Genomic DNA, 16,589 nt, shown 5'->3' with positions numbered 1-16,589 from the left:
TTACCAAAGATACTCCCTGTTAACATTCTGATTACATTAAAATTATCTAATTCCCAAATTATTCCATTTTCACCAAAGACCCATGAAAAGAGTAACAGGTAGCATATATACTGATTCTTTGCTGTCTAGTTTTAATTATGGCATCTTAGGTCACAATTACATTGTTATTTCATGACTACAAAGCTATTTTCATTCAATTAAAACATGGTCAGTTTTATTCTAGTCCTATGAAGTAATAATTTAGAAAGAATCCAACAAATTTCCAAACTGTGTATGTTTAATACGAACTAACCTTATGTTTTTACATTTAGCTAGTGGCTATGTCCTCATTACAATGACTCTAAAATACAGTAGAGAATACATGCATGTTTTCTTTTTTTTAGACGGAGTTTCGCTCTTGTTGCCCAGGCTGGAGTGCAATGGCACCATCTCGGCTCACTGCAACCTCCACCTCCCAGGTTCACACGATTCTCCTGCCTCAACCTCCTGAGTAGCTGGGATTACAGGCATGTGCCACCATGCCCAGTTAATTTTGTATTTTTAGTAGAGACGGGGTTTCTCCATGTTGGTCAGGCTGGTCTCAAACCCCCAACCTCAGGAGACCTGCCCACCTTGGCCTCCCAAAGTGCTGGGATTACAGGCGTGAGCCATTGAGCCCAGTCACAGTAGAGAATATTTTTAATAATAATAATATATATAAAGACATATAGACACATAGACACACATTATACAGACACACACAAATATGTGTATGATGTGTGTATATATATCTGTATATACATGTCTGTATGTTTATATATGTGTATATATATACACATATACATATGTATATACCTATACACACACACACACACACATATATGTATATATATACACACATACACACACACGCATGCACGCACACACACACACAGACGGGCAGTGATCCAGTCCTCTCTATGACAAGAACATCTTGTCAACTTACAGTGAAGACACACACCTTCCTTGTGCACTGTAATGACCCATGTATATTTGGTTCCCACTCACCAATAAGCCCCTCCAGACTTGAGACCACACTTTATTCATCTATTATCTTTCATGCCTACTACTGTAGGAGCAGACATTTAGCAAGCACTCTTTTAAACTCCCAGTAAAGAACAGAAGCCACAGTTAAAAACTCTTAGCATCAGTCAAAATAGGGATTATTTTGCGGTCTGCTGAGAGATGGCAGCTCTGGTGTAGAACTTAAGCACGTCACCTACGAACGTGAAGAACCTTACCACTTGAAAAGTGTGGCCCTCTGGTATGAGTCTTGGTCAACGCGCTCTGCACAGCCTGCTGGAAGTTTTTTCCTGGAGCCTGCTGCTGCGTATACATGGAATATATTGAACTTGCTGCCACGGTCTGGGGTTTTCTGAAGGGTGGAAGTAAGGTGTCTTTGGAAGGCTGGGGAGTAAAGGGCCGGACAGCAGCAGCAGGTGGACTTTCTTGCTTAGAACCTGGAGAAAGGGTCTGGTCTTGGCCAACTGAAGGTATGCTGGGAGACAGCAGCACTCTCGGCTGCTGCCCTGATGGTTTTGGTTTAGTTCCCATGGACGGAACAACTGTTGACAACTGCTGAGAACTTCCATCTGGCTTAACATCTGAAGGTGGCTGATTAGTTTGTCCAAAATAAGGCAAATTAATCTGTTTTGGTTTTGTAGGAACAGGAGGTGGTACTTTAGCCACACTTTTATTTGCAGCCTATAACACACACACAAAAAGTCAGTTAAAATACTATACAACTGGGTACACAGGATGTTCTAGATAACCTAATTTCACAAATGTAAGTATACACTATAAAAATATTAGCTCTGGCACGGTGCAATGGCTCATGCCTGTAATACCAGCACTTTGGGAGGCCGAGGCAGGCGGATCATGAGGTCAGGAGTTCGAGACCAGCCTGGCCAATATGGTGAAACCCCATCTCTACTAAAAAAAAAATACAAAAATCAGCCAGGTATAGTGGTGGGCGCCTGTAGTCCCAGCTACTTGGGAGGCTGAGGCAGAAGAATCACTTGAATCCAGGAGGTAGAGGTTGCAGTAAGCCAAGATTGCGTCACTACACTCCAGCCTGGGCGACAGAGCGAGACTCCATCTCGGAAAATAATATATATATATATAAAAACTCATATTTTTTAATTGTTAGTTTTTGTTTTTATATATTTATTTCTTTTATTTATGTATAGACAGGGTCTCGTTTTGTTGCTCAGGCTGGTCTCGAACTCCTAGTCTCAAGTGATCCTCCTCCCACCTCAGCTTCCCAAAGTGCTGGGACTACAGGTGTGGGCCACCACACCTGGCTGTTAACTAGTTTTTTTTTGTTTTTTTTTTTTTTTTTTGAGACAGAGTTTCACTCTTTTTGCCCAGGCTGGAGTGCAATGGCGTGATCTTGGCTCACCGCAACCTCCGCCTCCCGGGTTCAAGCGATTCTCCTGCCTCAGCCTCCCGAGTAGCTGGGATTACAGGCATGTGCCACCACCCCGGCTAATTTTGTATTTTTAGTAGAGATGGGGTTTCTCCATGTTGGTCAGGCTGGTCTTGAACTCCCGACCTCAGGTGATCCACCTGCCTCGGCCTCCCAAAGTGCTGGGATTACAAGCGTGAGCCACCGCGCCCGGCAACTAGTTTTAAATCTCTGTATTTACTCACATTTAATAATGAACTTCATAAATGCAATACAATCTCTCCCCTTTATGACTTCCACCTTGTTTCCACTTCCTATCTGGGCAATTTTAATACATTTAAGTGCCCACTTGAAAATTTTTGCTGTCATCTTTCATACTCAGATGGCATCAATAATGGGAAACCATTCTTGTTCACTGGAATTTCATGCAATCTAGACAACTGTAATAAAACACACCTAACTTGGAGCACTCACACATAACCTGGTTATCAACGATTAAGACTGCAACAGTTACAGAAAATTCACCACACAATCATTTTGTAATTCTGAAGAAATAACATACTTGAATAATACAAATACAGTGTTCTTTGATGCACTTATACTTTTTAGAGAATCACACGAAATACGACCCAAAACAAGCACATCAGTCATTCTCCCACCAGGTGTGAGAGCACAGACTCACACAAGAGAAATTAAAATAACAGAATGCTAATGTATTTTCTAATCTCCTAGGTACATCCTGTTTCTTCTGCTCTCCCTCACATAATACTTTATCCCTTCTAAACACTACATTATAGAATTACTATTAGATTGTAAAAACCCGGATATTTGTAGGTACCTGAGCATCCCGCAAGATATCTTCACTGCTCTGGTTCTTCCTCAGAGTACCAAAGGAAGGTGGGGCAGTGGACTGGTCTACTGCATCAAACATTGAGAACGGACGCACCTTCTTCTCTTTCTCCCTCAGTGGAACCTCTCCATCATCAACTAAAGACCAAAAAATCACAATGACATTCAAACTGTTTGGAATAAAATATCTCATTCACTCGTAAGTTTCTCTCTCCTAAATCTCCCTGAAAATCTGTGTCCACAAAGCACATTCCTATTTTTAAATTAAATTAATAAAAGGATAACCCAAGCACTATAATGATCGCACCTGAGTTCTCCCACTAAATTAAGGTGTTCTGGAAATAAATTAAATACTGTTAAATATTGAAAGAAAATGAACTATCTAAAAGGAATACACAGCACCTTTTAGATGACCAAAATTTAATGTCCAGGAGTAGCACAAATAAATCTCACCTTGATCCAGAGCATTCCCAGTGCTTTGAGGTGCAGAAGCAGAGCCTTGGCTCGGGAAAAGATCTGCATTTGAAGGACTCCAATCAGGGCCAGCTGGATGGATTTTAGAGCCTAAAATACAGAAAAGCAGCTATAAATAACTCAGCATTCTAAAGAGATTTTTAATGATTTTTACTACTAAGACTTTCAATCTCTAAAAACATCTTTAAATTCCAGACTCACAACAACCCCAATAAATTTACTTAGAAAATACTGTATTATATTTTATATTTTATATTCTAATTTAGTACTTTACTCAAGCAATTTAAAAGTAGTCACAGCAAGTCTGCTTGAACCAGCAAAGACACATTATTCTTCATTGTATTAGAAAACATCACCATCACACCCAGAAAATAATTTCCAATTCAAGAGACCTAAGGGTCTAAGGTGTATTTTATAAATGGTATTTTAAGTGACACATGCACAACAGTAAATATGTGGACCCTTACTCTAGGACTTCAACTGCAGTCTCACAAATCAGCATATTCAGGTTTTTTCTACACAGATACTTAAATTTCAAAAGCCACTGCTTTCATTTTTCCTCACAGAAACAAAGCAAATATAACTCTTTCCACAATAAAATCCAGACTGCATGGTACTATTGTTTCACAGTAGTAATTATGGGAAAATAACAAATAATTTGAAAATCAGCTATTTTTTTGCACATGATAACGGTTAGAGAACAGAGACAATACTAGCTATTACTTCTGTCCAGGGGTCTGAATGGTAAGGTCATTAAAGGATGCTTTACCCCCAATTTTCCTACAATTCTCCCTACACTTTCTACTCCCATTACAAAACACTGGCTTGCACCTCTCCATGTATCTGAGAAGTATACAGAATGCAAAGATCACTAACACAAGGAGCTTCTGCTATTTTCACTTTTAATCCCCCGATATGTTTAATGTTATTCTAAAAATTATCAGCAAATTCTCACATGTAAGCAGATATGAATATTTAACACCACTCATCAACATAATAGATTCAAACCTCACATTCTGTAAAGATGACACCACGAACACTTACATATGTTTTTACACAAAAAGAAAAGTTCTCAAGTTATTAATATCAGATCAAAATTTCCTTAGCAACAAGAAGCAACTTTTTAAAACAATTTTCAGCTTTATAAAGATATTGTATTTTATTTCATTTCCTGAATAGAATTGTATTATTTAGGGTTAAGAAAAATCATCCTTGTACAACTATGGTATCAATTTTAATTTTTTTAACTTACCATTACACTAGCAAAGAATACAAAAGGATTTTTAGAATTCAAACATGAATAATGAATACAAAGAGAGATTTTTTTTTAAACTCAAACTTGGGAGAAAGAATAGTGGGGATAGGAAAGAACTAGGCTCTGCAGGACTTTTTACCTTTAGTTTGTGAAGCAGCCCCAGATCTCATGTTGGGCAGCGTCTGTATTTTCATCGGCCCCTCTGAAGCCTGCATGACCAAGGAACCATCCGGCAGGGCTGGCTTCACCAGCAATTCAGGCCTTGAGGGCATTCGAGGCATAGTAGATGACTGGATATAGGGACCTACTGCAGCCACACGACTTGGGGCTGACGCGGCTTGCTGGGGAAGATTTCCATCAGATGAAACCTTAGGAAAGAAGCACAGGTCCTTCAGTATTAAAAATCACCTCAGGAGATCAGACTTAGAAACTAAGATGTGACATTTTCTTTTTTAAAATGAGGACTTTCAGAATCTAGCCATAGAGTCTACAGAAAAACATTCCAAAATAAACACTCCCCAATGAACTCTCACCCACACTTTATTACAAGTATTAGAAAGACAAACAGAGCTACACAGGTAATAACATTAAAAAGTAAAAAAGCAGCGGATTGTCTTTTGAGGATCCATAAACAGCATGTTTTCGGACGGCACACTGAATAATGATTCTGAAGAAGGTGCCTATGAGTAACCTCACCGGGCTGGTCATCCTTTTCCCTCCTCCCCCAAACCATTACAAAACGGCCCACTTACTGGTAGATTTTCTTTTTGCTGTAGAGCTGCCTTCTTCTTCCACAGCCGGTCCCTCAGCTCATTAACACGCTTATCCATGACTGCCACTTCTGAATTACGCTTATTCAAACACTCCCTCTGTTGTTGTAGCTTGGCATTCTGCTCTTGATTCAATTTGTTTCTTAGCTGAATAAAAGAGAGGGGAAAAAAGGTAGCCAAGGAGTAGGAAGAAAATGTCTCAAACGTTAATCACATGGTTAACTATTACATAATTTCTAAAAATATGAGGTCCCTCCACCCCTCCACACTTCTCATCTCATGGTTTAAAATTAAGTGACACCTGTGCAAGACCACCAGCTGTGGTTATGAGGAATGTCTCAAATTTCCTGTCTGAGGTACTATAAAGTTTACTCTGGATTCTCTGGAGTTTAGCTTCCCCCTACAACCTGCCTTCTCTTTAAGGAAAGGCAACTGAAATCTAGCACCTCTTGCTACTTATATGAGCAACTCTGTTTCTGGAAAGGAGGTTGTACAGCATTTGGCAAACAGCTACGGTCTACCTGCAGCTCCTTATAGAGGCGATCAAGCTCAGCCACCGCAGACTGATTGTCATGGTGGCCGTCAATCCTGCCGTTCTTGAGCATCTCGAGCTGCCTGGTCAGTTCTTCTACTTTTGACACAGCCAGGACGAGCTCCCTCTGTTTTTGCTGGAACAAACTATTCATCTGTTCAATTTCCTCCACTAGATGAGAGAGAGAATAACAACAACAGTTGAAAAGAAAAATAAGAATGGACTACTTCCCAGGCAACCAGGCTTTACAATAAACTTTCTAATAAACAGTAGAAAAATTTTTCAGAATGTCCTAGAAGTAACCTACTTCTTTCAGAAGCAATTGAAATCAACAGAGACATCTTTAAACCTCTGTGCTTCAATCTCAATGTATCGTTATTGGAATTTGCATTAAAAATATTATTAAACTCCAAATTTTAGAAACAATGAAAATTTCTTTAGAACTTTCAATTTTATAAGATTAGGTGGGTCTATTAAATCACTAGCATTCTGATTAAAATGGTATTGTAATAGATGGAGCTATTACATGAATAAAAATCCTTGCCTTCATCAAACTCTCAAAAAATGTTGAGAGGAAAAAATACTACATTTTCCAAAGGTATCTTAGAAATCCTGTATAAAACATTCAACAGCTGAATCCAATTCAGAGGAACCTGCGGCATCAAAACTGCAGTGAATAATATTTTTTTCAAAAGATTCCCTTTAAAGTTATCTACAGATCAACCATAGTGGCTTGCACCTGTAACCCCAGCTACTCAGGAGGCTGAGGTGGGAGGATCACTTGAGGCCAGGGTTCAAAAGACCAGCCTGGGCAACATAGTAAGACTCTGTCTCAAAAAAAAAAAAAAAAAAAACCAGACAAAAAGATGTAGAAAAAAGTAAACCTATGAGGAACAATTTACCAAGTTTCCCATTGCTTAGTCTCTTCTGTTCCACGTGGCCTTTAAGTGCTCTCACTTTTTTTAGCTTAGCTTCCTGATTCTCAGCTATTTCTTTTAGCCTTTTAAGCTTCTCCTGCTCAGCAACTTGTTGCTGTTGTCGCTGATCTTGTTGTTTCAAAAACTTTAAGCGCTGTTCCTAAAAATAAAAGTAATCATTAGGTATGTCATTTTAGATAGGTACACCACTAAGCTCAAAATAGCTTAACCGCAACACTTAGATGTTGAGATTGAGGTACACTTGTAACCCTGGTCTGGTCTCCCTTCTTCCTAAACACTGCTATCAGAATCACAATGGAAGTCTGTTCAAAACAGATACTCCTGAGCCCACCCTAGAATCTTGGGGATAAGATCCAGGAATCAGTATTTTTAACCCAAGTGGTTCTCATGCAGCAAGGATGCAGCGATTCTTGAACTAGTTTTCATAAACTGTTGCAACAATTTTAAAAAGCAGCTCGTGTAGAAATGGGAAGCATTATAAGAAAGTATTTAAATGTATAAGATTTGGAGTACATTTAGATTCGAACCCAAGCTCTGCCACTTATTAGCTATGAGACCTTGAACAAACTGCATAACCTCACCAAGTATGCAAGTCTATGTTTCTTCATCTATAAAACGGGGATGATCAATAGTAACTACCAATGTTACTACGGTGAAGATTAAATGAAATGTGAAATGTAAATGTCTTTGAATGGTATTTTATGTAGTATATTCTCAATAAATGGTCACTGAAAAGAGCTAAAGAAGTATTTAACACCTTTAGAAAGCTGCAATTATGGAATCTGAAACTGTTTCTTTCCCCTGCCCCAAGGTACTTTTGTTATAGCAGAAATTTTGTATTTATTACATTAAAAATTTTAACTAAAACTGAGTAACAGAGCCACACAATTTATAATCACAGGTAAACTAGTTCTTAGATTAATATGCCAAAAACATATAAGTAACATGGAAATAATCAAAACAAAAACCCTGGCTAAGGCGGGAGGATTACTTGAACCCAGGAATTCAAGTCCAGCCTGGGCAACACAGTGAGAACCTATATCAAAAGAAAAAAAAAAAAACCCACAAGCACTTGTTTTTTAGTCCTTGAAGACTAAAAAGGTTAGAGATTTATTCTTCAACAACCAACCTTTTTATTTGACTACATATCCTTACCACTCAATGTAATGTGCATGAGCATCACCTGGAAGCTTGTGAGAAATGCAGAAGCTCAAATCTCAACTCATACCTACTGAATCAGAATAGGCATTTTCAACACAAACCCTAGGAGATTCGTATGTATCTTAAAGTTTGAGAAGCAATGATATATATGATTTTGGAAAAACTGGGGTCTGGTATTACAAACAGAAATGGATACACAGGAACCCTAGAAAGTATGAAATGGAAGTCCACACTGCGTACTAAGAACTACCTTGAAGAATTCCTGGCCATTATTTCAAAGCCCTATTGGGTAACTTTGCCCATGACAAACCAACAAGTGTCTACCCCTGCTTCAGTGGCCTTATAATCACTAAAGGACTGGTCAGTTGTGGATCCTAGGTGTTAAGACCAGGGGTTGACAAACTATAGCTTGCAGGCCAAATCCAGCTTGCTATCTTGTTTTTGTAAGTAAAGTTTTATTGGGACATAGCCACACTATCTGTTTACCTATTATCCATGACAGCTTATAACAGCAGAGTTGAGTAGTTGCAACAGAGGCAGCAAACCTTGCAAAGCCCAAAATATTTACTATGTAGCCCTTTACAGAGAAAGGTCTGTTGGCTTTTGGGTCAGATTGGAAGCCTATGGCTGGCAGGAGAAGCAGCAGTTCTGATGGTAACGGAGTGGCTTCTTATATTTTCCTTGTTCAAGGCCAGGACTAGCGTTAGTTTGTGGATAAAGAATGTTCCCCAAAAAAAGGCAAGCAGCCCATTATTGGTTCCAAGCTCCAGAAGGGGACAGTATTAGATTATTCTGATCCAAGATTAACCATGCCATGTTAGAACTTTAATATTCCTCTTGCTGTGGCCCACAGTAGTTCCTAGGAGCAAAGATGAAGGGCTCTTTCCACCTTTCCTGTCTGACTGATAACCAGCATAGCATAGTTAATGTTGATCAGAATCAGGAGTCAGGAAGATCTTGAACAATTAGGATGATACAAGGATTTCTACAAAATGCTGTAGTAAGGACTTAAAGAGAGCACCAAGAGAGCACCAAACAGCAGGTGGCTTTTGGGTTGACAATGTCACCTCGTATCTGTGAGGTAACTGGCTTAATGGGGGTAGAACATAAATAGCCTTACACATCCATTAACAATAGTGGCCTGTTAGGTCTTTTAAAAGAAGATACTACCAGCCAGGCCCGATGGCTCACGCCTGTAATCCCAACACTTTGGGAGGCCAAAGTGGCAGATCACCTGAGGTCAGGAGTTTGAGACCAGCCTGGCCAACACGGTGAAACCCCATCTCTACAAAAAATACAAAATTTAGCCAGGTGTGGTGGCATTTGCCGGTAATCCCAGCTACTTGGGAGGCTGAGACAGTAGAATCACTTGAACTCAGGAGGTGGAGGTTGCAGTGAGCGGAGATCGTGCCACTGCACTCCAGCCTAGGTGACAGAGTGAGACTTCATCTCCAAAAAAAAAGAAGATACTACCTTAGTTGCCAGCAATTGTTGCTGGGCTTCAATCTGTTGCTGCTGGCGAGATGCCATTTCCTGAAGTTCAGCAAGAGTCAGATCCATCCTAGGACTATTAACCTACAAGTAAAAACACAAATAAACACAATCCCAACTTACTATAAAACTATCACAGAGTTTCTACCCTCAAAAGTCTATATAACAGCTTCATCTGAACCAACTACGATAAAATTATTTAGTGATTTTTCTTTCATAATATTAAGCAGACCATTAATTCTTACATTAATACTCATCACATTGACTTTTTAAGATATAAAACATACTAATACACAATAATCTTTTATTTTAAGTTGTAAGTTTAAAATTAAATAGTTTCAACAGTCAGGGACATAAATGGAACAATTCAGAATTACCTTGTTCTATAATTTATATTACAACAGAAGATCATATATTTGATCATATTAAACATGGTATTGAGGCACTGGCAGCAAACCTAGAATTTAGTCACTGGAATATCATTTAAAAATACAATAGCACTAAAAAATTCAAGACACATTGGGTCAACAGAAACAAAGCAAGGACATCCACTCTCACAACATCTATTCTACATTGTCCTAGAGGTTCTAGCCAATGCAATAAACAAGAAAGACAAATAAACAGCATCCAGATTGGTAAGAAAGAAGTTCAACTGCCTTCATAGACAATATAATCATCTATGAAGAAAATACTATGGAATCTCCAAAAAAAACTACCAGATAAATAGGTTACATAGCAAGACCGCAGGATAAAAAAAAAAAAATCAAATATGCAAAAGTCAAGTACATTTCAATATATTAGAAACAATTATAAATTTAAAAATTTTAAATACCATTTATAGTATCAAAAATATGAAATACTTAGGGATAAATTTAATAAATATGTAAGATGTATATACCAAAATCTCAAAAATTGCTGAAAGAAAATCCAAATAAATGGAGAGTTACACCATGTCCATGAATTGGAGGCTCAATACTGTCAAGACAGCAATTCTTCTTAAACTGATCTACAGATTCAACAAAATCTCAACTGAAATACAAACAGGCATTTTTGTAAAAATTGATGTTGATTCTAAAATTCATATGGAAGTAATAAGCATCTAGAATAGCCAAAACAACTCTGAGAAGAATAAAGTTGTAAAACTTACATTATCTGACTTCAAGACTTATAAAAGTTCCAGTGACCAATCATGTGGTATTGACGTCAAAATAGACAAGCAGATCAATGAAACAGAATAGCGAGTACAAAAATAGCCCCATACATGAGGCAACTGATTTTAGACAAAGGTGCAAAAGCAACTGAATGGAAAAAGAATAATCTTTCCAATACATACTGCTTATACAATTAGATATTCATATTAAAAAGATAAACTTTAGGGCCGGGCACAGTGGCTCACGCCTGTAATCCTAGAACTTTGGGAGGCCAAGGCGGGTGGATCACCTGAGGTCAGGAGTTCAAGACCAGCCTGACCAATATGGTGAAACCCTATATCTACTAAAAATACAAAAATTAGCTGGGCGTGGTGGCGGGCACCTATAATCACAGCTACTCAGGAGGTTCAGGCAGGAGAATCACTTGAATCTGGGAGGTGGAGCTTGCAGTGAGCCGAGATCGCACCATTGCACTCCAGCCTAGGCGACAGAGTAAGACTCTGTCTCAAAAAAAAAAAAAAAAAAAAAATGAACTTTGATTCTCACACCATATGCAAATGTTAACTCAATAGGGATCATAGATTTAAAGGTAAAACTGAAAACTACAAAACTTCTAAAAGAAAACAAAGAAAAAAAAAATCTCTGTGACCCTGGGTTAGGCAAAGAGTTCTTAGATACAACACTAAAAGTATGCTCCATTAAAAAAAAAAAAAAAAACTGGATCCAGACTATTAGAACTCTCAAACTCAGTAAGAGAGCAAAAAACTGGGCAAAAGATTTGAACAAATAATTTCACCAAAGAAGAAACACAGGGAGCAAATAAGCACATGAAAAGATGTCCAAAATCATTAGTCATTAGACAAATACAAATTAAAACCACAATGCAATACCACTACACATATATTTTAATGGCTAAAATTAAAAAAACTGACCATACCAAATGTTGGCAAGGATGTGGAAACAGTAAAACTCTGGTGGGCATGTAAAATAATATGATCACTTTGGAAACATTTGGCAGCTTTTAAAAAATACATATATAAAGATACAATTTATCTCTTTAATAGAGACACAGTCTCGCTTTGTTGCCCAGGCTAGTCTCAAACTTCTGGCACCAAGTGATCCTCCTGCCTCAGCCTCTAATTGGTGGAGGAGGAGATACATTGTGTCCATATGCACTAAAACAATGGCTAAGATCATTTTTATCATTTGCATATCATCCTTTCATCATTGTAAGATAATTATTAAATCAAAGAAAAGACTGGGTGCCATGGCTCATGTCTGTAATCCCAGCACTTTGGGAGGCAGAGGTGGGTGGATCACTTGAGGTCAGGAGTTCAAGACCAGTCTGGCCAACATGGTGAAACCCTATCTCTATTAAAAATACAAAAATTAGCTGGGTGTGGTGGCACACACCTGTAATCCCAGCTACTTGGGAGGCTGAGGCAGAAGAATGGCATGAACCCAGAAGTCAGAGTTTGCAGTGAGCCGAGACCATGCCATTGCACTCCAGCCTGGGCGACAGAATGTGACTTGGTCCCAGAAAACAGTAAAATAAAATAAAAATAAAAATAAAAATAAGTCAAAGAAAAGAAAAAGAAGAATATGAAGACATAGTAAGAGCAAATGGTACTTAAGATCATCTGAATTCTACTATAAATGTACTGATGATTGGAAAAAGGTAATTTAGCTAATCCCTAATGGCACTAAAAATAGTGACCTCTGAAAAGAAATGTCTTCCAAATATACCAAAGATGCATGCTCAAATTCACATGCAGTAGCAAGAGCATAAATATATAATTTTCCTTTTTTTTTCTGAGACAGTTTCACTCTTGCTGCCCAGGCCGGAGTGCGATGGTGCAACCTAGGCTCACCGCAATCTCTGCATCCCGGGTTCAAGAGATTCTCCTGCCTCAGCCTCCTGAGTAGCTGGGATTACAGGCATGTACCACCACACCTGGCTAATTTTGTATTTTTAGTAGAGATGGGGTTTCTCCATGTTGGTCGGGCTGGTCTCGAACTCCTGACTTCAGGTGATTCACCCACCTCAGCCTCCCAAAGTGCTGGGATTACAGGCGTGAGCCACGGCACCTGGCCAATTTTCCATTTTTAATAAAGCGATGATAGCAACAAATAAAATCACCAAATAAGAAATACTTCCTCAAACTTGCTCAGCTTTTATTTTGTTCTGAATTTGTGTCACATTAAACATACAATTTCTTCCAATAGTCAGCCATAAAGAGATCATTAAAATTAAGTTTCTATAAAACAAATTTAAAATAACCTTTAAAAAGGGGCCATCCTTAGCCCACTGAATAACATAGTAATAATGAATAAGATTTGAAGTTAAAAAATACATAGACTGTGGTATATATAGTATGGATTAAAACAACTTACACCATTCTCCTTTCTTCGATATTCACCAGGAACTTTTACACCATTTCTTTTTAAACTTGGATCCTGAGATCTTGGTCCACTCACTAAGGACAAAATCCAAAAATTAGGCATTAACACTAGAGTTGACAGATATTTTAAGAACCAGTTCATTTCCAAGTTCTGTCATTACTGCTGTCTGATATTTTAAGTTGAATATATCCTTAAAACAAAATACTTTCTAATAGCAATGGACTTAAGGTCTCATAACTCAGTGTGTTTTGCAAAATTAATTTCATGGAACAGTGAATACTTCGCACTACTAAGTATCACATGCCACCTAGTCATTAGGAAACCTGTCTGATTCACATACCAAAGGAGGAAAACTTAACAGACTTAATGTACTTCTGACTATGAGTAATTCATACCATTTGCTGATAGTTGCTCTTCCTAGTCATCTATTTAGCTACTCAGTAGTTAAATCAAGAAAAGCTTTACTGAAATAGTTGAAAATTACATCAATGCATCCTTGTACTCACTAACAATATTTTTAAATTATTATGAGAAGAAAGCACTTAAAAATGGAACAAGTAGTATCTTAATTATTTGGTTTACTGCAAACATTTTGTGGTAATTTGTAAGTACTATGAAGTACTTCTACATTTATTTAAGCAAAATATTTTTGTGAAGGAACTATCCAGAAACACTATATATTCTGCTTTTTTGGCTAAAAAGAATTTTTAAAGTCAAAATACATGGGTCTTTCAGTACCACTTAATGTATCATAAAAAGAAACATCTTAATTTAAACTAATACATTATAAGAAGCAAAAATACCAACAGAGAATTTTAAAAATACATTAAATTAAGCTCATACCTGTACTTTCCAGAAATTAAAAAAATTATCAAATTACCTCCCAAGAAACTTAAGTAAAATGTCTATTATAACTGTCAGGAATCTTAGCACAAATTCCCATTGCTAATAAACAAATAAATAAACATGTCTACTCAGAGCCAAGTATCACACTTACACCTAATTCTAATACAATCAGCTTTTATTTTTAAAATGCAGCTCAATTATCTGACAAAATAGCTCAGGTAATCTGCCACAATATTTCTGTAAGAAAAAAAAAAAAACTTGGCCGGGCGCGGTGGCTCAAGCCTGTAATCCCAGCACTTTGGGAGGCCGAAACGGGCGGATCACGAGGTCGGGAGATCGAGACCTTCCTGGCTAACATGGTGAAACCCCGTCTCTACTAAAAAATACAAAAAAAAAAAGAAAAAAAAAAAAAAACTTCTATAATTTCAGAATAATTGCTTTCTTTGCTGTCTTAAAGAAAGAGCACTTAACTAGCTCCTTCTTTGTATAATCAGTTACCTAATTAAAGTAAGAAGCAAGAGCCTTAAACATAATTTCATATACATTCTGGGTCACTGGTCCTAATTGAATTGGAAAAAGAATATGGTGACAGTCTCGTAATCCTTAATCGAGAGGTCTAGACCAAAAAGAGTAAGTTAACACCTTAATAAAGGAGACTGAAAAACAATCCTGTTTTATCCCAATTTCAACACTATGTGGCACTGGTGTTTTGTGACAATGTGAAAACAGTTCCTTTATCTTCAGATTATAATTCTCACATTACAGACACTGAAACTGCATATTGCACTATTGAGAGACTATTCAATAATTTATCCAGTACTAGACAGCAAGATATTTGAACAGGTAGATGAATGGGTAAAATTCAACTAATTAGAAAAGAGTGCATGCGATGTAGATAGAGAACAAAATAAAAATAAGATACAAATGCCAATATAAAACTACAAAAAAAAAAAAAAAGCCTACAGAAAAAAATACATGTTTACTTAAAACAAAATTAAAGACACCAGTGATACCAAAAGGCAACCAGGCAGCTTGGCTGAGGTGATTCAGGTTCCACTCCTGGCTCTGCCTCTAGGTGTGTGGCCTCTGACAAGTCACTTAACCCCTAAGTATCAGTATTTCTCATCTGTAGGGTAGAAGGGGCCAAACTAAGTCAATTCTGCCCCTCAGCTAACCCATACTCTAAATTTAATCATTCCCAATGGTCAGGTACCATATAGACACATGCGTTAATGCAACAGTTAGTTAATGAAACTGAGCTTTTTTTTTTTTTTGGAGACAGAGTCTTGCTTTGTTGCCCAGGCTAGACTGCAAACGGTGTGATCTCGGCTCACTGCAACCTCCGCCTCCCAGGTTCAAGTGATTCTTCTACTTCAGCCTCCCAAGTAGCTGGGATTACAAAGGTGCCCAGCTAATTTTGGTTTTGTTGTTGTTGTTGTTGTTTGAGACGAGTCTTGCTCTGTCGCCAGGCTGGAGTGCAGTGGTGCCATCTCGGCTCACTGCAACCTCCAACTCTCTGATTCAAGCGATTCTCCCGCCTCAGCGTCCTGAGTAGCTGGGATCACAGGTCCCACGTCCAGCTAATTTTATTTTTAGTAGAGACGAGGTTTCACAATGCTGGCCAGCATGGTCTGTCTAGATCCCCTGACCTCGTGATTCTCCCACCTCAGCCTTCCGAAGTGCTGGGATTACAGGCACGAACCATCACGCTCAGCCAAAACTGAGCTTTTATAATGTCCAATAATCCTGCTCGTTCTCCCACATCCTACCAGACTGCTGGGTCACAGGGATGGCTGTGTCCCCAGTGTCTACTGCTGCTTCCCACCCACACTCTCCTCCACCCTCCCCTTACAGTCATCTATAAACTCTGGTCACAATCCTGGTCACTAACAATGTGACCAGTTGACTCCCTTGTTCTCTCCACCTCCAAGTCCTGCCTTCATTCTGGATGACATTACTGCCCAAATGCTAGCCTCTCAGTTCTAGTTTTCTCGTCTCCACTCTAATTCAGGTTCATTTCAGGGCCCCACCTGGGACCACAACACTAGAAGCCCTCTACCTCCGAAATTTTCAATTCAAACCTTCTGTTTTTTGAACACTATATTTCCTTTCAATCTGCCTGTCTCACTCATTTCCTCTCATGACACCTGTTCTTTCTTCTGAGACTCGCAGCCTCTTAACTCTGTCTACTCTTTCCCCAAAGTCCCTCCTGTCTTCACTTCTTCCCCACCCAGCTGAGGTATCCCCACTGACCTTCCATTGAATTTGTCTAGAAACCTTGGGTTTCCTAGACA

General features: G+C 38.4%; 1 protein-coding gene across 2 annotated transcripts in view; it reads right to left on the bottom strand.

Annotated features, from left to right (window-relative positions):
* TP53BP2 (tumor protein p53 binding protein 2) overlaps nt 1–16,589 on the bottom strand; it is a 67,262-nt gene that overhangs the window by 17,878 nt on the left and 32,795 nt on the right. For both annotated transcript variants that reach the window (XM_025398401.1, XM_025398393.1), the window contains exons 4-12: nt 13,441–13,523; nt 9,878–9,979; nt 7,208–7,382; nt 6,295–6,476; nt 5,756–5,920; nt 5,143–5,371; nt 3,728–3,838; nt 3,264–3,412; nt 1,260–1,722 (exon numbers count right to left, since the gene is read on the bottom strand). In XM_025398401.1, the coding sequence (XP_025254186.1) occupies nt 1,260–1,722; nt 3,264–3,412; nt 3,728–3,838; nt 5,143–5,371; nt 5,756–5,920; nt 6,295–6,476; nt 7,208–7,382; nt 9,878–9,979; nt 13,441–13,523 (1,659 nt within the window). The remainder of the gene's footprint in view (nt 1–1,259; nt 1,723–3,263; nt 3,413–3,727; nt 3,839–5,142; nt 5,372–5,755; nt 5,921–6,294; nt 6,477–7,207; nt 7,383–9,877; nt 9,980–13,440; nt 13,524–16,589) is intronic.

The sequence above is a fragment of the Theropithecus gelada genome, chromosome 1 (genome assembly GCF_003255815.1).
Source record: "Theropithecus gelada isolate Dixy chromosome 1, Tgel_1.0, whole genome shotgun sequence".
NCBI lineage: Eukaryota > Metazoa > Chordata > Mammalia > Primates > Cercopithecidae > Theropithecus > Theropithecus gelada.
The sequence above is the reverse complement of the archived record's forward strand: the minus strand, read 5'-3'. Positions and strand labels throughout refer to the sequence as shown.